Consider the following 18,304-nt stretch of genomic DNA (forward strand, 5'->3'; position numbering starts at 1 on the left):
CTGCACGGCCAGGCACGACTCCAACACCATCATTAAGTTTGCCAATGACACAACAGTGGTAGGCCTGATCACCAACAATGACGAGACAGCCTATAGGGAGGAGATCAGAGACCTGGCCGTGTGGTGCCAGGACAACAACCTCTCCCTCAACATGATCAAGACAAAGGAGATGATTGTGGACTACAGGAAAAGGAGGACTGAGCACGCCCCCATTCTCATCAATGGGGCTGTAGTGGAGCAGGTTGAGAGCTTCAAATTCCTTGGTGTCCACATTACCAACAAACTAACATGGTCCAAGCACACCAAGACAGTTGTGAAGAGGGCATGACAAAACCTATTTCCCCTCAGGAGACTGAAAAGATTTGGCATCCTCAAAAGGTTCTACAGCTGCACCATCGAGAGCATCCTGACTGGTTGCATCACTGCCTGGTATGGCAACTGCTCGGCCTTTGACCGCAAGGCACTACAGAGGGTATGTTCTGCCTGCGGTTATGGAACCCCTACCTGTCCCAGACCTGCTGTTTTCAACTCTTAATGATCGGCTATGAAAAGCCAACTGAGATTTATTCCTGATTATTATTTGACCATGCTTGTCATTTATGGAAATTTTGAAAATCTTGGCTCTCTCTAATTTTCTCCTTCTCTCTTTCTTTCTCTCGGAGGACCTGGGCCCTAGGACCATGCGTCGGGACTGCCGCCCGTGGTGACTCCTTGCTGTCCCCAGTCCGCCTGGCCTTGCTGCTATTCCAGTTTCAGCTGTTCTGCCTGCGGTTATGGAACCGCCACCTGTCCCAGACCTGTTGTTTTTCAACTCTTGATGATCGGCTATGAAAAGCCAACTGAAAATTATTCATGATTATTATTTGACCATGCTTATCACTTATGAACATTTTTGAACATCTTGGCATAGTTCTGTTATAATCTCCACCCGGCACAGCCAGAAGAGGACTGGCCACCCCTCATAGCCTGGTTCCTCTCTAGGTTTCTTCCTAGGTTTTGGCCTTTCTAGGGAGTTTTTCCTAGCCACCGTGCTTCTACACCTGCATTACTAGCTGTTTGGGGTTTTAGGCTGGGTGTCTGTACAGCACTTCGAGATATTAGCTGATGTACGAAGGGCTATATAAAATAAAATTGATTGATTGATTGATTGATTGATAATGCATACGGCCCAGTACATCACCGGGGCCAAGCTTCCTGCCATCCAGGACCTCTATACCAGGCAGTGTCAAAGACTCCAGCCACCCTAGTCATAGACTGTTCTCTCTGCTACCGCACGGCAAGTGGTACCGGAGCGCCAAGTCTAGGTCCAAGAGGCTTCTAAACAGCTTCTACCCCCAAGCCATAAGACTCCTGAACATCTAATCAAATGGCTACCCAGACTATTTGCATTGCCACCCCCCCCCTCACCCCCACTTTACGCCGCTGCTACTCTCTGTTATTATCAATGCATAGCCACTTTAATAACTCTACCTACATGTACATATTACTTAAATTACCTAGACTAACCAGTGCCCACGCACATTGACTCTGTACCAGTACCCCCTGTAAATAGTCTCGCTATTGTTATTTTACTGCTGCTCTTTAATTACTTCCTTTTATTTCTTATTCTTATTTGTAATTTTTTGAACTGCATTGTTGGTTAGGGGCTTGTAAGTAAGCATTTCACCAAGTTCTACACTTTTGTATTCGGCGCATGTGACTAATAACATTTGATTTGATCCCTCACCCTGGACCCATCTTACTCTACCTCTCTCTTCACTGCCTCTGCATACGACACCTTCTGCACTACTCTGATCCTGGCAACCTCAACCTGCCTTTCTCTCATCGGATACCTCTGATCTCCAGCGTCATGGGTACCCCTACAGTTTACACATGTTGGGTGGTCCTTTGCATGGGGGGATGTAAGTTTCCTTTAACAATCAGTCTTCCAGATACATGACACAGGAACCTTGGTATAAAACTCTTTAGTAATAAAATGCAATTGCAGACAGAGATTCACATACAGAATACCTCAGTAGTCTATAGTAAAGATCTGTGTGGCGAAACAGGAGACAACGCTCCTTATACTAGTTGGTGTGGACAACCTACTGTCAATCATACCTAAACATTGTTGCATTGGATTAGATACAAAGTATCTAAGATGAGAAAAACATGTCTAGACTGTGGTTTCTCACTCTACTATCTCGGCCTTGAGCCTGCGTGACTATCAGCAGGTGCAGACAATTCTCAGCCTGAGAACTAAAGCAGTACATCTCCATTTACCCAGTACTTTTCCATCATTGCGCATTGCAAGCATACAAAGGTTATCACATATATACACAGTAATCATGGCATTGGTGTTCCCAGTTGTCTTGAACTCACTGAAGTCTGAGATTTCCCAGTTCCGAGTTTCTAGTTTTTTTAACGGGCAGAAGTCATGCTGAATTGACAGCATGGCCAATGTATTCAACCTTGTCTGGCCCATGGTGTTGGATGTTTATCCTTTTTAAGCTTGGAAAAGAGACCCTTAAACCCAGATTTGGACCACACACCCACTCCACTGAATAGCAGGCTAGTGATGCTTTGCAAGGCTTGCAGTTAGCCACTGATTCCTTTCAAACCACTCATTGTTGAATTTGCCATTTCCAACTTGTTGTGTAATGTTTATGTCCAATGGCCGATGAGCACCGATACATTTTATCTATAATTTCTCTTCATATGACAAGGATTGAAAAGGATTTGCCAGTAGATTGTTGACTTGATTCATGATAGTGACTGCTTGTCTAGCTTGCTAGCTAAGAATTTGATGTTGACATGATCAGTCCAATCAAAGCTACGGGAGATATAATGTGATTTGACTTCATTCTATCTGTATAACGTGATTTGACTTCATTCTATCTGTGGCCAATGACCTCGAGACTTCTTGGATGGGCACTTCTAATGTAACTCTATGGCAGCACCCAAGGGGCTTGAATTTACGAGCTCTCCCCCTAGATTCTGCGGGGATGTAGTGTCCCCATGAGTGACAGAACACTGAGCCAATCACTGCGCAACTAGAGAACATTATCAACCCCTACGCTCTGTATTTTCTGCTGGCTGCCCCACCACCACAGAAAGCACTGAGCTAGGCTGAAACATCTGCATTTTGGAGCTGCCTTACTCAAGAAAGCATTCAAAGATGTATTTTTTTTTACATTGTTTGCAAACTGATATGTGACATGTATTAATGACAAAATAACAAGCAAAACAATTTATTATTATTATTTATTTTGCTAAACAGGTGGGGCTCAAAACAGGTGCCCTGAATGGTGGGTCCCCACTGAGCCTTGTAAGTTCCAGTCTCAGCCCTGTGATTACACTTTCCTCCCTTCTCTCCCTGCCCCCACCTTTTCCCGAATCTTATACAGGTGCCTTCCCCTTTCCACAACTGTTGCCATTTGTTTTTAACCACTGTTATCATCAACCCATTGGCTTCTGATTTACTGATTGACAATTCCATGTCAACATTAGGATGTTTAAGAGCCTGCTTGGTGATAACATCCACCTCCTCATTCCCCTCTACTCCCATATGAGCTGGTACCCAGAGGAACATCACAAATACCGATGGGTTCATTGTGTAATAGTAAGCAGCATCATCTGGATGTGTGCAACAACAGTTCAACATTCACCTTCTGCTACCATTTCTGTCAAGCCGTCTACGCATAGAGTTTAACGCACATGTTCGATAAATCCAACGTATGCACCACACCGAACGCACTACAACCCCATGCTGCAAGGCAAACGCAGTGTTCCAATGGAAATAAATGTACTTCTGGTGTGATCGTATATATATTTTTTTTTTACAGAAATGTTTGGAATGCCTTGGCGATGGACTGGTTGGTGACCACTATTTCACAGACTTCAGTCAATTAACAGAACCTGTGAAATGGTCTAATTAGTTTGGGTCATTGGTTAATTAAATTCACCTGGTGCTCCATTAGCCTAGGCTATGAAAACACCACGTGGGTTGCCCAGAAAAACCTGCAATTTAATACTACGGTCATTACGACGTTTTTAGAAAGGGCTTTGGTTGAAAATATACTAATAGGTTTGGCTCGAAGTCTGTCGCACATTGTTTTACCAGCTTAAGTTGAACGTTACGCACACAAACTATCGAAGCTTTCTGACCATGCATGCATCAAAGGCAGGTGTGTCTCTGCGTAACATTGCTCTGACTCCTGAAAGGATTCCTACCTTTATAATTCCGTCAAAGCTGCGAACTCCCCGTGCACAGCTAGATTCAGAAACAGATCAGTCAAGACTGCTGTCCCCGAGCAGCCCCAACCAACACCTGTCTGCATCTACTCCGTCCTCTCGGGTCCCTCGACTACCATCGACACCAACTATGAGGGTCAAGCTTCACCGAAACCTCTCACCGGGAGAGGACCTATCTGACCCATCCACCCGAGCTGCAATGTCCCTGCCACACGTCGACAAAGTCACCACCTCATACGGCTTCCGCGCACTCGCCCAGAGTCCATGTACGCGGCGAAGGGAATCGCTATTCCACAAGGGTGCGACGACCACAGGACCTTCCTTTGAAACCAACATGGACTGTCGCTCTCGCACAACTCGTCCAAGTTCTTCTGTAGACGTTGGCGACATGTGCAGGATCACAAGCACCAACTCCAACCTGGTTGACGTGCCCCCGAGCACGGCAGCCCCTTCCCCGTCTGTTCAGATTCTGAAGACTGGTAGAGCGGCTGGGCTACAGGTACTGTTCACCAAACCTCTCGCTGCTTTGAAAGCCTTCACACCAGTGCGTAGACGGCAGGACCAGGTCAAAACCCATGCATGGTCGTAGGAGTGTTTGGGGCCCATTTTGCTACGACAGTGCCAGTCCAATTTGTTTCAATCCAAATGTATGTAATTTTTGTGAGCTTTGTCAAAATAAATATATTTTAATTTGTGTCATCTTTCCATTAAGACTATTTTTTTTATGTCTACTTTCATCTTTGGGGGATAGGCCTATTGTCAATATCTGAATGTAACATTTGGATTGTCGACATACAGCATGCCCTTGCTCATTTCCCGTAATGAGGCAAGTAAGGGTGCAAGCCCAGCGGCCATAGGCTTACTTATCAGAATCCCATGGAAAAAGCTGAAGTAAATGTTTTTCACAAGTCATATTTAAATGATCCCTGTAAAGAAAAAAAGGTATCTTCTAAAGTAGAACTTTATTTCAGGGCAGTGGGTTGAGTATTTCATATTCTGTTGATTTATTCATCTACATAACAGGAAAGTCTTAAGTTCTTATATTACTGATTGTTCTTCCATGGCTGCGCAGTGCCAAATAGTATGTCTGCTTTGAGTCCTTTCAGAAAGGACAGCTCTACGTTCTAATGATTTATATTTGAGAATGTTTAATGTTAAAAGGCCTTAAACCTAATTAAAACCCTATGTCTTTAAGTTGCTTGCTCTTTCTAACCCCACCCCTCTGGCAGAACCAGGAAGTCGCTCCTACAAACTTTCCCCCCTCTTTCCGTTGTGAAAGAGAAACTGATTTGAGTCTGAGTGAAAACCAGTCCAAATGGCTCAACAGGGAGTTCTGCTTGACCAGGATCAGTTCTGTTGTTCGGTCTGTCTGGATCTACTAAAGGAGCCGGTAACTACTGGCTGTGGACACAGTTACTGTAGGAGTTGTATTGAGGGCTGCTGGGATCAGGATGACCAGAAGGGCGTCTATAGCTGCCCCCAGTGCAGACAGACTTTCACTCCAAGACCTGCTCTGAGGAAAAATGGCATGTTGGCTGAGGTGGTAGAGAAACTGAAGAAGACAGGTATCCAGGCTGCTCCCCCTGTTTTGTGCTATGCTGGACCTGGAGATATGGCATGTGATTTCTGCACTGGGACCAGAAAGCAGAAAGCCCTCATGTCCTGTCTGGTGTGTTTGGTGTCTTACTGTGAGACTCACCTCCAACCTCACTATGATATTCCTGGCCTAAAGAAGCACACGTTGGTCAAAGCCACTGCGCAACTACAGGAAAAGATCTGCTCTCATCATGACAAACTGCTGGAGGTTTACTGTCGTACCGACCAGAAGTGTATCTGTGTGCTGTGTATGGATGAACATAAAGGCCATGATACACTGTCAGTAGTAGCAGAGAGGACTGAGAAACAGGTAAGACTAGATCAACTTGTTGGTAAATCTCTGATTAACATCTAATCAGTCCTGGCTGGCTTAATACTATTTATCAACCTCAAACATTGAGTGCATGGAGAATCTAGGTTAAAATCTACAAATGTATCACCATTTTACAAAGTCAAAAGCCATTGCTATTCTTTTATTTTTATTTAACTAGGCAAGTCAGTTAAGAACAAATTCTTATTTACAATGACGGCCTACCAAAAGGTAAAAGACCTCCTGCGGGTACTGGGGCTGGGATTAAAAATAAATATAGGACAAAACACACATCACGACAAGAGAGACAACACAACACTACATAAAGAGAGACCTGAGAAAACATGGCAGCAACACATGACAACACAGAATGGCAGCAGCACAACATGGCATCAGCACAACATGGTAGCAGCACAACATGGTACAAACATTATTGGGCACAGACAACAGCACAAAGGGCAAGAAGGTAGAGACAACAACACATCCCGCGAAGCAGCCACAACTGTCAGTAAGATTGTCCATGATTAAGTCTTTGAATGAAGAGATGGAGATAAAACTGTCCAGTTTGAGTGTTTTGTTGCAGCTCATTCCTGTCACTAGCTGCAGCGAATTAAAAAGATGAGCGACCCGAGGGTGTGTGCGCTTTGGGGACCTTTAACAGAATGTGACTGGCAGAATGAGTGTTGTATGTGAAGGATGGTGGCTGCAGTAGATATCTCAGATAGGGGAGAGCGAGGCCTAAGAGGGTTTTATAAATAAGCATCAACCAGTGGGTCTTGCGACGGGTATACAGAGATCACCAGTTTACAGAGGAGTATAGAGTGCAGTGATGTGCACTCTATACTAATCTAAATAACCTTTTATGAGTTCACATTTAGTTTAAAGGGATAGTTCACTGTAGCTCCACTTTTTCTCCACAGACACAGCTGGGGATGAGTCAGCAGAAAGTCCAGCAGAGAGTCCAGCGGAGAGAGAAGGAGTTGAAGGAGCTCCAACAGGCTGTGGAGTCTCTCAAGGCAAGTACATTATTATTGACCAAAAGAGATGCACCGTGTCACTTCCTTCTTCCAGTCAGCCAGTGAGAGATGACGTTTCAGTCCCCCTGAGCACCACTGTGGGGAACAGGCTGTCTTGGCTCCAAGTTAGCTAGGGAATACAGCATGTTGCTTAACACAGAGCCTTCTCTTCTCTGTCTGTGTGTCCAAACAGCGCTCTGCACAGGAAGCTGCAGAGGACAATGAGAGGATCTTTACAGAGCTGATCCGCTCCCTGGAGAAACTGCACACCGAGGCGAAGGAGCTGATAAAAGCCCAGGCGACTGCTCAAGTGAGTCGTGCTGAAGGACTCCTGGAGCAACTGGAGCAGGAGATAGCTGAGCTGAAGAGGAAAGACAGTGAGCTAGAGCAGCTCTCACACACAGAGGATCACATCCATTTCCTCCAAGTAACTACATTGCAATTTGCCTTGTTACAAGGAATAACAAATTCTGTCAATGACCTTTCGACTATGTATCTCTCTGTCTCTCTCTCGCTCTGACTCGTTTTTAATTGTGTACTTTGGAGCATAGGCCTAATGTCCATTTCTGAATGTAAATGTCTGCTCGCAAGTAACATTTGGATTGTCCACATACAGCATGCCCTTGCTCGGTCGCACACTTCCCGTAACAAGACAAGGGTGGCAAGCCCAGGGGCCATAGGCTATCAAACATCTAACGCCTAAGAATCCTCTGAAAAAGCTGAAGTAAAAACGTTCTTCACTAAAGTCTTATTTGAATGATCCCTGTGATTCTTCTCTTCTTAACTATTACTGTATTTCAGGGCTGTGGGTTGAATATTCTGATGTATCAATGCATTAACCTATAGGCTATTGTTAGTCATTTATTCATCAACAAGACAACAGGAAAGTCTGTGGTTTTTAGAATACTGATTGCTTTTGTTTCGTGTGTCTGCAGTGTTTTAAAAGATATTCATTTCAGAAAGGACAGATAATACAGTACATTCTATACTTGAGAATGTTTCTACATTCATTTATTTCACGTTCTCTCTGTGTCTGTCTCTCTGTCTTCTCTCAGTCTTACTCCAATCCTAGTGTATCTTCTTCAGACTTACCCGCTATCGTTGTTAGTCCTCATCAGTACTTTGGAGACGTGAGCGAGGCTGTGTCTGAGCTGAGAGAGACACTACAAGGCTTCCTTAAAGGACAATGGACCAAGATCTCCAGCGCAGGTGGGTTAAACAATACAAAAATAATACACATTGTAAAAACATCAACTTTAGACCAAAGGTCCCAGACTTAACGTTATACATGTGTAATATTGTAGGTAGGATGGTAACATTCCCCCTCTCTCTGTGAACATGTTTGTGTCTAGTGAATACAGTGGATGTTCTATTACCTCCAGAGCCCAAGACCAGAGAACAGTTCTTACAATGTGAGTCTCTTCATCCTGACGTAACTTACAATCTTTTTACTGACACTTCTCACACACCCTCATATTGAATTATACAGCAATGGTAGATGTAGTCAAAAACTAGGTAGCTATCTGACTCCTGCACCGATTGGATCTCTGCTCTGCACTAATCAAAGACAAGGTACAGGCCAGGGTACAGTATAATAGTATAGTATTATACTCCCCTCATTGGTCTCTGCTCTTCTTCCAGATTCCTGTCAGCTGACTCTGGACCCTAACACAGCACATTGCAACCTCTCTCTGTCTGATGGGAACAAAAAGATAACAGCTAAACCAGGCCATTTATATCTTGACCATCCAGACAGATTCACTTATTGCTGCCAGGTGCTGTGCAGTGAGGGTCTGTCTGGACGATGTTACTGGGAGGTGGAGATGAGTGGGAACGATGTTTCTATAGCAGCCTCATATAAAGATATTAAGAGAACAGGTGGTAATGACTCAGTATTAGGACTCAATGACAAGTCCTGGAGTTTACAGTGTTATCATGGTGGTTATCGTTTCAGACACAATAATGTTGAGACTCAAGTATCAGGCCCTCAGTCCTCCAGAGTAGGAGTGTACCTGGATCACAAGGCAGGTTCTCTGTGCTTCTACAGTATTTCTGGTACAAGGAGCCTCCTCCACAGAGTCCAGACCACATTCACTCAGCCCCTCTATCCTGGGTTTTGCTTTGGTTATGTTGGAGATACTGCAGAGCTGTGTAAGTTGTAGTGGTTGCCTTACTGGATATGCTTTATCATGTACTTTAACCCTGTGCAGTTTATGCATTCTATGATTTACGATGATATCTTTAGTTTAGTCAATGTTTCAGTCTTGTGCATTCACATTCATCTCCATGTATTCTCACTTTGATATAAATGAATAACAATTACTGTACTGCTATATTTTTTATGAAACACAGTAGGCCTTTTTTACGGATTTCAATCAATTGAAACTGTCTGGTGTTTTTGCCCACTGATCCTTAGATTTGAATGTGTTAAAAGGATATCTTTACTTCTTTTTTTTTTTAGACTTAATGTATCTCTATTTTCCTATTTAACCTGAAAGTAGTCTATTGGGCCAGGAGAAACTATAATCTAGCCATGAAGCCCCCCCCCCAGTTCAGTGATTTCGTATAGAGTGGAATAAGACAACAATGAAAACAATAGGAGTGAATGGGGCATGCAGACCAAGTTTACCTCTGAAATTATTTGTCCAGAAATGTTAAACTTGGTCTGCATGCCCCATTCATTCATATTGTTGTTGTTTTTTAGTATCTCGATCCAATCAAAATGAAATCCCTGAACCGGGAGGGGGAACCGGGAGGGGGAATGAACATAGGCTGCATTATGAACCATCTCTGAGCGAAGGAAACTCTTGTTAGTGTAATTGTGAACTCTGGTCATTGCTGTTGTAATACTACTTCAATGTGAAAACTCAACCTGAATCATACTTAACATGCAACATTCAATCTCTTATTTCAAGATAATCGTCAAACACATTACATAAGACTATATCTCCACACAGTTATATTTTTGCCCTTTTTTATTAATATCATAATCATTTAACATAGTTATGATCTTTGAGAGAGAGAGACTCCATGAACTCTTGCACGCTTTTTAGACGAACGGGGGAGGAATCTAAACCTAACTTTCCACATGTGCCTGGACACAGGTGCATCTCGTTGCTGGTGATTCAAGTGACACGCCCCTGAAACATGCTCCTCCTGAATTGTGTGCTTGTCAATAAATTGGAGAGCTTGGTGGCGTTCGGACGGTTTGCCGGTAGACAGAGATCCCGCTTTGGTGCCAACAGAATGACCCAAGAATGCACAATCCGATGTAAATCAAGCGCACCTATTGTAAAAGGGTGTCTTTTTATTGTATATGTTTACCACAGGAGGTTGGTGGCACCTTAATTGGGGTGAATGGGCTTGTGGTAATGGCTGGAGCAGAATTAGTGGAATGGTATCAAAAACAAACACATGGTCTCCATGTGTTTGATGCCATTCCATTCGCTCCGTTCCAGCCATTATTATGAGCCGTCCTCCCCTCAGCAGCCTCCACTGATGTCTACAAATGCAATATTCCTTTTTCAATATTTCATTACTCTATATTCCTACTAAAGTCAAAGGCAGTGTGAATTGCATAGCACTGTAAAATATAAGTATAAAATATGTTCCTGGCACAGCTCCTAACATAGCCCAATAACAAGTATGAGCTGGAGCACCCCCAGAGAACATTTAGTGTTGAGGTGCTGACTAACGGAGAATAAACTGGAAGCTAGAAAAACAAAGAGAGTCGCACACTCCACATGTATAACCTCCTAGTAAAAAAACACCAATGTTTAGCGAAGCTGAAACGTTGGTGTTTTTTTACACAATAAACGACTGGGAGGTTATACTTATGGAGTGTCCAACTCTCTTTGTTTTTACAACTCTTCACATAAACATGGATGAATGTGATTTTCTAAGTTATGTTACGTAACAACAGTGTTTGTTAGTTTGAATGGTGTTATGTTGCATGGAGGAGGCCATTGCACAGGTTTTTATCATATATTCTATTAATAGTCACAGTAGTCCAAACTGCTACATGAACAGTGTTCATTTTACACATTCAGCTTGAGGAAGAAAACAAAATAAGAACATAATATATAATGTTGCCACTCAGAAATGTGCCATATAATGTACTGTATTTGATGAGGTATTTGGGAACATTGTGGCTAAGTCAAGGGCCTGTACAGAGATATAGATAGACAGAGATTAGCATAAGGCTCCAAGCAAAGACACCATGAAACAACACTCTAACTTGTTTTATGGGAGTTTGAGCCTCTGTGACATTAGTTTAAGTTCAAATTTTAATTCAAGTACAATTTGAACTGGCCCACACGTTGATGTGATACATACAGATGTACAATCTTAATTTGATCAATCTTTTGTTGCTGAGAATTTTCCTGCAAAGCAGGAAATGCAAACTTTGACATTTCAAATTTCAACCTTTACAAAAATGTCCATTAATTATAATCCAAATAATAATGAAAATGTCCTGTTCCTGCATTATTATTTTACTGCTATAGCAAACTGGCTCAAATTAAGATCCTACATCTGTAAGGGCCCTGTACATGTTGGCAGGTGTGACAGATAGGCAATGAATTGTCTGGGTGGTAGTTAAAAGGTTAAGGCTTGGCTGTAGGCTAGGGTTGCAGTGCTAAGAGTTAGCTGTATAGTTGCTGGGGCTAAACGGTGTGCTCGTTGGGGCTAAACAGTGTGGTAGTGTGGCTAAACAGTGTGCTCATTGAGGTAAATGGGGCTAAACAGCGTGGTACTTGGGGTAGTTGGGGCTAAACAGTGTGGTAGTTGGGACTAAACAGTGTGGTAGTTGGGACTAAATAGTGTGGTAGTAGGGGTAGTTAGGACTAAACAGTGTGGTAGTTGGAGTAGTTGGGACTAAACAGTGGGGTAGTAGGAGTAGTTGGGACTAAGCAGTGTGGTAGTTGAGGTAGTTGGGACTAAACCGTGTGGTAGTTGGGGAGGTTGGGGGTAAACAGTGTGGTAGTTGGGACTAAACAGTGTGGTAGTTGGGGTAGTTGGGGCTAAACAGTGTGGTAGTTGGGACTAAACAGTGTGGTAGTTGGGGCTAAACAGTGTGGTAGTTGGGGTAGTTGGGACTAAACAGTGTGGTAGTTGGGACTAAACAGTGTGGTAGTTGGGGCTAAACAGTGTGGTAGTTGGGGTAGTTGGGACTAAACAGTGTGGTAGTTGGGGTAGTTGGGACTAAACAGTGTGGTAGTAGGAGTAGTTGGGACTAAACAGTGTGGTAGTTGGGACTAAACAGTGTGGTAGTTGGGGCTAAACCGTGTGGTAGTTGGGGTAGTTGGGGCTAAACCGTGTGGTAGTTGGGGCTAAACAGTGTGGTAGTTGGGGTAGTTGGGACTAAACAGTGTGGTAGTTGGGGTAGTTGGGACTAAACAGTGTGGTAGTTGGGGTAGTTGGGACTAAACAGTGTGGTAGTTGGGACTAAACAGTGTGGTAGTTGGGGCTAAACCGTGTGGTAGTTGGGGTAGTTGGGGCTAAACCGTGTGGTAGTTGGGGCTAAACAGTGTGGTAGTTGGGACTAAACAGCGTGGTAGTTGGGGCTAAACCGTGTGCTAGTTGGGGTAGTTGGGGCTAAACAGTGTGGTAGTTGGGGCTAAACAGTGTGGTAGTTGGGGCTAAACAGTGTGGTAGTTGGGGCTAAACCGTGTGGTAGTTGGGGCTAAACCGTGTGGTAGTTGGGGTAGTTGGGGCTAAACAGTGTGGTAGTTGGGGCTAAACAGTGTGGTAGTTGGGGCTAAACCGTGTGGTAGTTGGGGCTAAACAGTGTGGTAGTTGGGGCTAAACCATGTGGTAGTTGGGGCTAAACAGTGTGGTAGTTGGGGCTAAACCGTGTGGTAGTTGGGGCTAAACAGTGTGGTAGTTGGGGCTAAACAGTGTGGTAGTTGGGGCTAAACCGTGTGGTAGTTGGGGTAGTTGGGGCTAAACAGTGTGGTAGTTGGGGCTAAACAGTGTGGTAGTTGGGGCTAAACAGTGTGGTAGTTGGGGCTAAACAGTGTGGTAGTTGGGGCTAAACCGTGTGGTAGTTGGAGCTAAACAGTGTGGTAGTTGGAGCTAAACCGTGTGGTAGTTGGGGCTAAACCGTGTGGTAGTTGGGACTAAACAGTGGTAGTTGGGGCTAAACAGTGGGGTATTTGGGGTAGTTGGGACTAAACAGTGTGGAAGTTGGGGCTAAACAGTGTGGTAGTTGGGGATATCACTATCACTGCTGATGATGAGAGGTTCCCTCTCTGGTAGGTGGAACGCTGAACTCTTCTCTGCGCGTTGCCATGGCCACGCACCCCAACACACCCAGGTCATAGTCGCAGCTACTGCAGCCACAGTCATGGTAACCAGCGCCCCCAGGACCAACGCCCCTAGCAACCAGGGCCACGCCTCCATCATCAGTTCCAGGTAAGGACTGAGTACCTCCGATATCCTCTGATCTGGAGGGGAGGAGCAAGGGATGAGAGGAGAGGAAGAATGGAGGAGGGGAGGGGAAGAGAGGGGAGGAGAGGAGAAGAGGGGAGAGGGAGGAGACCTTTAAAATCATTCAGCCATTCACGATTAAAACATGCATATTACTAAATTAGTCAGTCAAACAACACACACCCACACTGACACACACACAGTACTTACCTGAGTTGAGCATGTAGGAGTATTGGTACCCCAGGTCTTTGCTGAAGGTAAAGTATTCTATGTTTCTGTGTAGAGGTATGAAGGGCACCATGTGGTACTGCCTGTTGTGGCCAATGGGAGCATTGAACTCTGGGTAGTGGGTCTGCTCTGGAGCATGTCTCCTCAACCACTGCTCATAGATACTGAAAACAGAGAGAGACAGAGAGATAGAGAGAGAGAGAAGGTGTGTTTTGGGGAGAGTAAGCGAGAGAGAAAGAGAGGGAGTGAGGGGCAGGGAGGGTGTGTGTTGAGAGAGAGAGAGAGAGAGAGAGAGAGAGTGTGTGTGTGTGCTAACCTGTCTACGTAGGCGTGGTGCAGTAGGAAAATAGGGTCGTTAGCTGACCCCTGGACTGAAGACATGGAGCCGTTCATGAAGATATGAAGAGAGGCGTGCATCCCCATCACCCTACTGTTACCCAGGCCTGTCTGAGGGTTCCCAAAACCTAAAGGTCAGGGGTTAGATGACATCCCCATCACCCTACTGTTACCCAGGTATGTCTGAGAGTTCCCAAAATCTAGAGGTCAGGGGTTAGAGGTTAGATGTCATCCCCATCACCACACTGTTACTCAGGCCTGTCACAGGGCTGCCGAAACCTAGAGGTCAGTGGTTAGAAGTCAGGGGTTAGAGGTCAGAATACAACACCAGAGTTAGGGTTAGAACAACGCTCTCTAGAGTGTTCTAGAACTACTGACTTTCTAGAGGTCTAGAACTAATAACACAAACACACACACATACACCCCTACTTACCTTCTAGTGTGTTTCTGAAGCTGAAGTTAGCGGAGCGGTCCATGGCTCCCGTGTCGTAGTCACGGAGACTGACCGTGAACTCCACCTCTGCTGCCGTCGGCAACCGCGCAACCAAGTTATGGTCGTGGTTGCCAGGGTTACGCAGCAACGGCCCCTCGTCGTTACCGTCACACAGAACCCCCCTCACACTGTAGTCTTCCGCCCGCGAACACATCACCTACACACACACACACACACACACACACACACACACACACACACACACACACACACAAGTATTGAATCAGGACGACTGCATGCCACATGATTGTGTTAGCCTGCTAAGCTAAAGCCTAGGCCTAAGCATTGAAGTAACTGTTCAGTAAAAATCTCACTTTAAATTCCGTTAACTCATACCCAAGTTGTTGTTGACTCATTGTATACTCGTACTTGTGGCCAAAGCATAAACTGGTGAAAAAACACATACATGTTTGAGGTGGGTTTTTGTATCAACCAAAAAAATGCTTGCTATTTCCTCGTAGAGGATGACGTCATCCTCCTGAGGGTGAGCTGGCCAATCAGCGGTCTACTCGCATTAATATTTGTAATGACTGGTTACGCCCACACCATTCTGTTGTTGGGGTACGTAAGCCCACACCATCCCAATACATTCACACACATGCACACACACACACAGTATAAAAGCCATATGAGTCACTTTAATTTGACTCAGAGTTAGAGAAAGCAGTAGTGATGGAGTTATGTAGAAGGTAATACATCTGATAATGATGATAATGATTATCTATGAGCTTCTTTTACTGAAATAGCAGCATCATCTCTGGTTGAACCTGAATCCGCTTTTAGAAAGTCTCTTCTCTTCCTCACAACTTTCTTTCCCCTCTGAATTATTGGGTTGTATAACCCAGAGAGAGAGAGGGAGAGGGAGAGTGTGTGTGTGTGCTAATCACAGAACATGGCCTCTGGCAGAAACATAAGGTTGTCAGACATTCTCCTGATCACCACCCTCCTCCACCCCTCTTCTCTCCTCTTTTCTCCCCTCCTTCCCTCTCCTCTCTCCTCACTTCCTCTCCTCACCACACTCTCTTCTCCTCTCCTCTCCTCTCCTCCCCTCATCTCCTCTCCCCAGTCCTCTCCTGTCTTCTCCTCTCATCTCCTCTCCCATGTCCTCTCCTGTCCTCTCCTCTCATCTCCTCTCCCCAGTCCTCTCCTGTCTTCTCCTCTCATCTCCTCTCCCGAGTCCTCTCCTCTCATTTAGCGTCTGCTAAATGACTTAAATCTCCTCTCCCCAGTCCTCTCCTGTCCTCTCCTCTCTCCCCAGTCCTCTCCTGTCCTCTCCTCTCTCCCCAGTCCTCTCCTCTCCCCAGTCCTCTCCTGTCCTCTCATCTCCTCTCCCCAGTCCTCTTCTCTCTTCTCCTCTCATCTCCTCTCCCGAGTCCTCTCCTGTCCTCTCCTCTCTCCTCCTCTCATCTCCTCTCCCCAGTCCTCTCCTCTCTCCTCCTCTCCCCAGCCCTCTCCTGTCCTCTCCTCTCTCCTCCTCTCATCTCCTCTCCCCAGTCCTCTCCTGTCCTCCACCCCTCCTCCCTCCTATCGAGGTTACAGCAGAGCTCAACAATGATAGTATATCATCACAGTATTCATTCAAGTCAATCACATGAAAAGTAATAAAGAAAAGTTCAATTATGAAAATGTCTCTTCACGTTTTGTGAGTTGAGAAGCGTACACTGTGTGGTTGATTACATCTCTATAGTCTCTTCTCCTTGACCAAGTCAAGGGCCTGTACAGAGAGTATAGATAGACAGAGATTAGCATAGAGCTCCAAGCAAAGACACCATGAAACAACACTCTAACTTGTTTTCTGGGAGTTTGAGCCTCTGTGTCATTAGTTTAAGTTCAAGTTAAACATTTAGTTCAATTTGAACTGGCACACGTGTTGATGTGATACATACAGATGTAGGCTCTTAATTTGATCACTCTTTTGTTGCTGTTCATGTAGCAGTTTGGACTACTGTGACTATTCGTACAGTATATGATAAAAACCTGTACAGTGGACTCCTCCTCTCCAGACCTCCTGTAACCATTCATTAAAATGCAACACTTTGGAGACTATTGTGAACTTCTAAGAACAATGTCAAGGTGACAGTGAGAGTGAGATGAAGGGAGGAGAAAAGAGGAGGAGGAGTGAAGAGAAATGAGAGAGGAAGATGATGGAAGAGACAGGAAGAGGATGAAAGGTGTCTCACCCTCCAAGAAGAGAACACTGAAGCAGGGCTGATGAGGTTGGGGTCTCGCGGGCTCTGGGCGCCCATCAGGTCGTCGGTGCAGATGTCACAGCCCTGCGCGTCCCGCCAGTCCCAGTACGGGATGGAGAACTCGAAGTCCCCGGTCAGTTTTCGGATCTCGCGCTCCCAGTGTAGCAGGTACACACGGTGCCACGGCAGAAAGGCGGGAGCCCAGTGGGCGAAGTCCACATCGGTCCAGACATTCCCCGGTCCACCGAGAAGAGCATTCCTCGAGACATAGTAGTGCATCCACACAAACATGTCATAGGTCGAGACGTCAGAGAACAGCGGAGTGCTCCCGTTATTCATCTCCCGGTAGGTCCCGGTGGCTATGACGTAATCCTGGCTAACGGTGTGCTTGGCCAGGTTGAGGTAAGAGATGAGTTTCCGCCGTTCCGCTGCCGACAGGTGAAACACGTTCCGCCGCACGGACTCTCTCCTCTCCTCGCAGTTAGCCCCAAACACTCCGAACTGGCACTCTCCGCAGTTGAACCCCATGTAGTTGGAGGCGCACTGGCAGGTCCGGTTATAAAATACCAGAGGCCACCTCTCTCTGTCGTCCAAGCCGGAGAAGGGGTAATTCAGCCCGTTGGGGAGATCCGATACCTCCACGTCCCGGCAGAACCCCCTGCCAGAGCTGGCCCCGCAGGCCGAACCATCCCCTTCCCAGACCGGGCAGCACTCTTTAGAGAGCAGGGCCTCCGTTGTGGCGCAGAGCCTGGGAAACTGCTGCTGGGAGAACCGCACACACTGGAGGAAAAACACACCGTGGATGAGCAAGAGCCGCATCGCAACACATCACACCTGTCCCGTCCCGTCCTGTCACACACACCAGCCCGGTGATGTGCCTAGATAGTCATGGAGAGAGGAGTTGGTAAGTAGAAGTGAGAGAAGGGGAAACACATGTACCTAGTAGTCCAGCCATATCAGAGTCCCCGCGGCTCCGACTCGACTTCTCCTCCCTCACCCGCCCTCCCCCTCTCTGGCACGGCGGTCACATGCCTCATGACCGGTGGTGAGTTTGGTTCATGGGCGGCTGGTTCCCTGAAGACACACACACCGATGGTCTTTCTCACACTAACCAACAGATCTAATTTATTTAATTACACTTCATGTTTCAAGGGGTGAATAAATGTAGAGAATAAGCATACACATTGTTTTTTGTTTTTTTTATCACAAAAGCACTTGCCTACAGGTTTCAGTGAAGGCAATTGAAATGTGACTATAAAAAGAATGGCATTTTGGTTTCTTAAAGTTTCTTTAAATCATAAAAGATGACTTTTTCTGATACTGTGCTTCACTGCAAGTTTTACAACCACAGAGTTGTGTTGTCGTTATGAAAATGTTTTCACGCTTCTCCTTTTATAATCCGTTCTGGTATTTCCCTGCATAAAGGTTGAGCAGCCAGGCGAAGACAGGATCTCGCATAGCATAGATTAGACAG

General features: G+C 45.5%; 2 protein-coding genes across 4 annotated transcripts; one reads left to right on the plus strand and one right to left on the minus strand.

Moving 5' to 3' along the window:
• The first annotated feature begins 3,646 nt into the window (after positions 1–3,646).
• LOC139554754 (E3 ubiquitin/ISG15 ligase TRIM25-like) lies at positions 3,647–9,477 on the plus strand. 3 transcript variants are annotated; one of them, XR_011670889.1, is made up of 6 exons: positions 3,647–6,139; positions 7,060–7,155; positions 7,349–7,582; positions 7,772–8,364; positions 8,508–8,567; positions 8,797–9,477. XR_011670889.1 is itself a non-coding variant. In XM_071367853.1 (6 exons), the coding sequence occupies exons 1-6, from the start codon at positions 5,549–5,551 to the stop codon at positions 9,315–9,317; spliced, it is 1,656 nt and encodes a 551-aa protein (XP_071223954.1). In that variant the 5' UTR covers positions 5,453–5,548; the 3' UTR covers positions 9,318–9,477. The 3 variants fall into 3 exon arrangements, 2 of the variants coding, with proteins under 2 accessions (XP_071223955.1, XP_071223954.1); XM_071367853.1 differs by having other exon boundaries at positions 5,453–6,139; positions 8,211–8,364; XM_071367854.1 differs by lacking the exons at positions 8,508–8,567; positions 8,797–9,477 and having other exon boundaries at positions 7,772–7,879; positions 8,211–8,349.
• Positions 9,478–10,420: 943 nt separating this feature from the next.
• Positions 10,421–17,805, minus strand: LOC139554755 (tyrosinase-like). The gene is made up of 5 exons (XM_071367855.1): positions 16,822–17,805; positions 14,582–14,798; positions 14,129–14,276; positions 13,795–13,976; positions 10,421–13,601 (listed from the first exon to the last, which is right to left on the minus strand). The coding sequence occupies exons 1-5, from the start codon at positions 17,647–17,649 to the stop codon at positions 13,348–13,350; spliced, it is 1,629 nt and encodes a 542-aa protein (XP_071223956.1). The 5' UTR covers positions 17,650–17,805; the 3' UTR covers positions 10,421–13,347.
• Positions 17,806–18,304: the final 499 nt, after the last annotated feature.

The sequence above is a fragment of the Salvelinus alpinus genome, chromosome 26 (assembly GCF_045679555.1).
Source record: "Salvelinus alpinus chromosome 26, SLU_Salpinus.1, whole genome shotgun sequence".
Classification (NCBI taxonomy): Eukaryota; Metazoa; Chordata; class Actinopteri; order Salmoniformes; family Salmonidae; genus Salvelinus; species Salvelinus alpinus.

Bases quoted from the DNA above. Each gene is read 5' to 3' on its own strand.
- LOC139554755 (XM_071367855.1), bottom strand. From the start codon at position 17,649: ATGCGGCTCTTGCTCATCCACGGTGTGTTTTTCCTCCAGTGTGTGCGG. The intron at 14,799-16,821 runs GTGAGACACCTT...GTGTGTGTGTAG, and splicing joins CAGTGTTCTCTTCTTGGAGG to GTGATGTGTTCGCGGGCGGA. The intron at 14,277-14,581 runs GTAAGTAGGGGT...CCTGACCTTTAG, and splicing joins CTTCAGAAACACACTAGAAG to GTTTTGGGAACCCTCAGACA.
- LOC139554754 (XM_071367853.1), top strand. From the start codon at position 5,549: ATGGCTCAACAGGGAGTTCTGCTTGACCAGGATCAGTTCTGTTGTTCG. The intron at 7,583-8,210 runs GTAACTACATTG...GTCTTCTCTCAG, and splicing joins ATCACATCCATTTCCTCCAA to TCTTACTCCAATCCTAGTGT. The intron at 8,568-8,796 runs GTGAGTCTCTTC...CTCTTCTTCCAG, and splicing joins CAGAGAACAGTTCTTACAAT to ATTCCTGTCAGCTGACTCTG.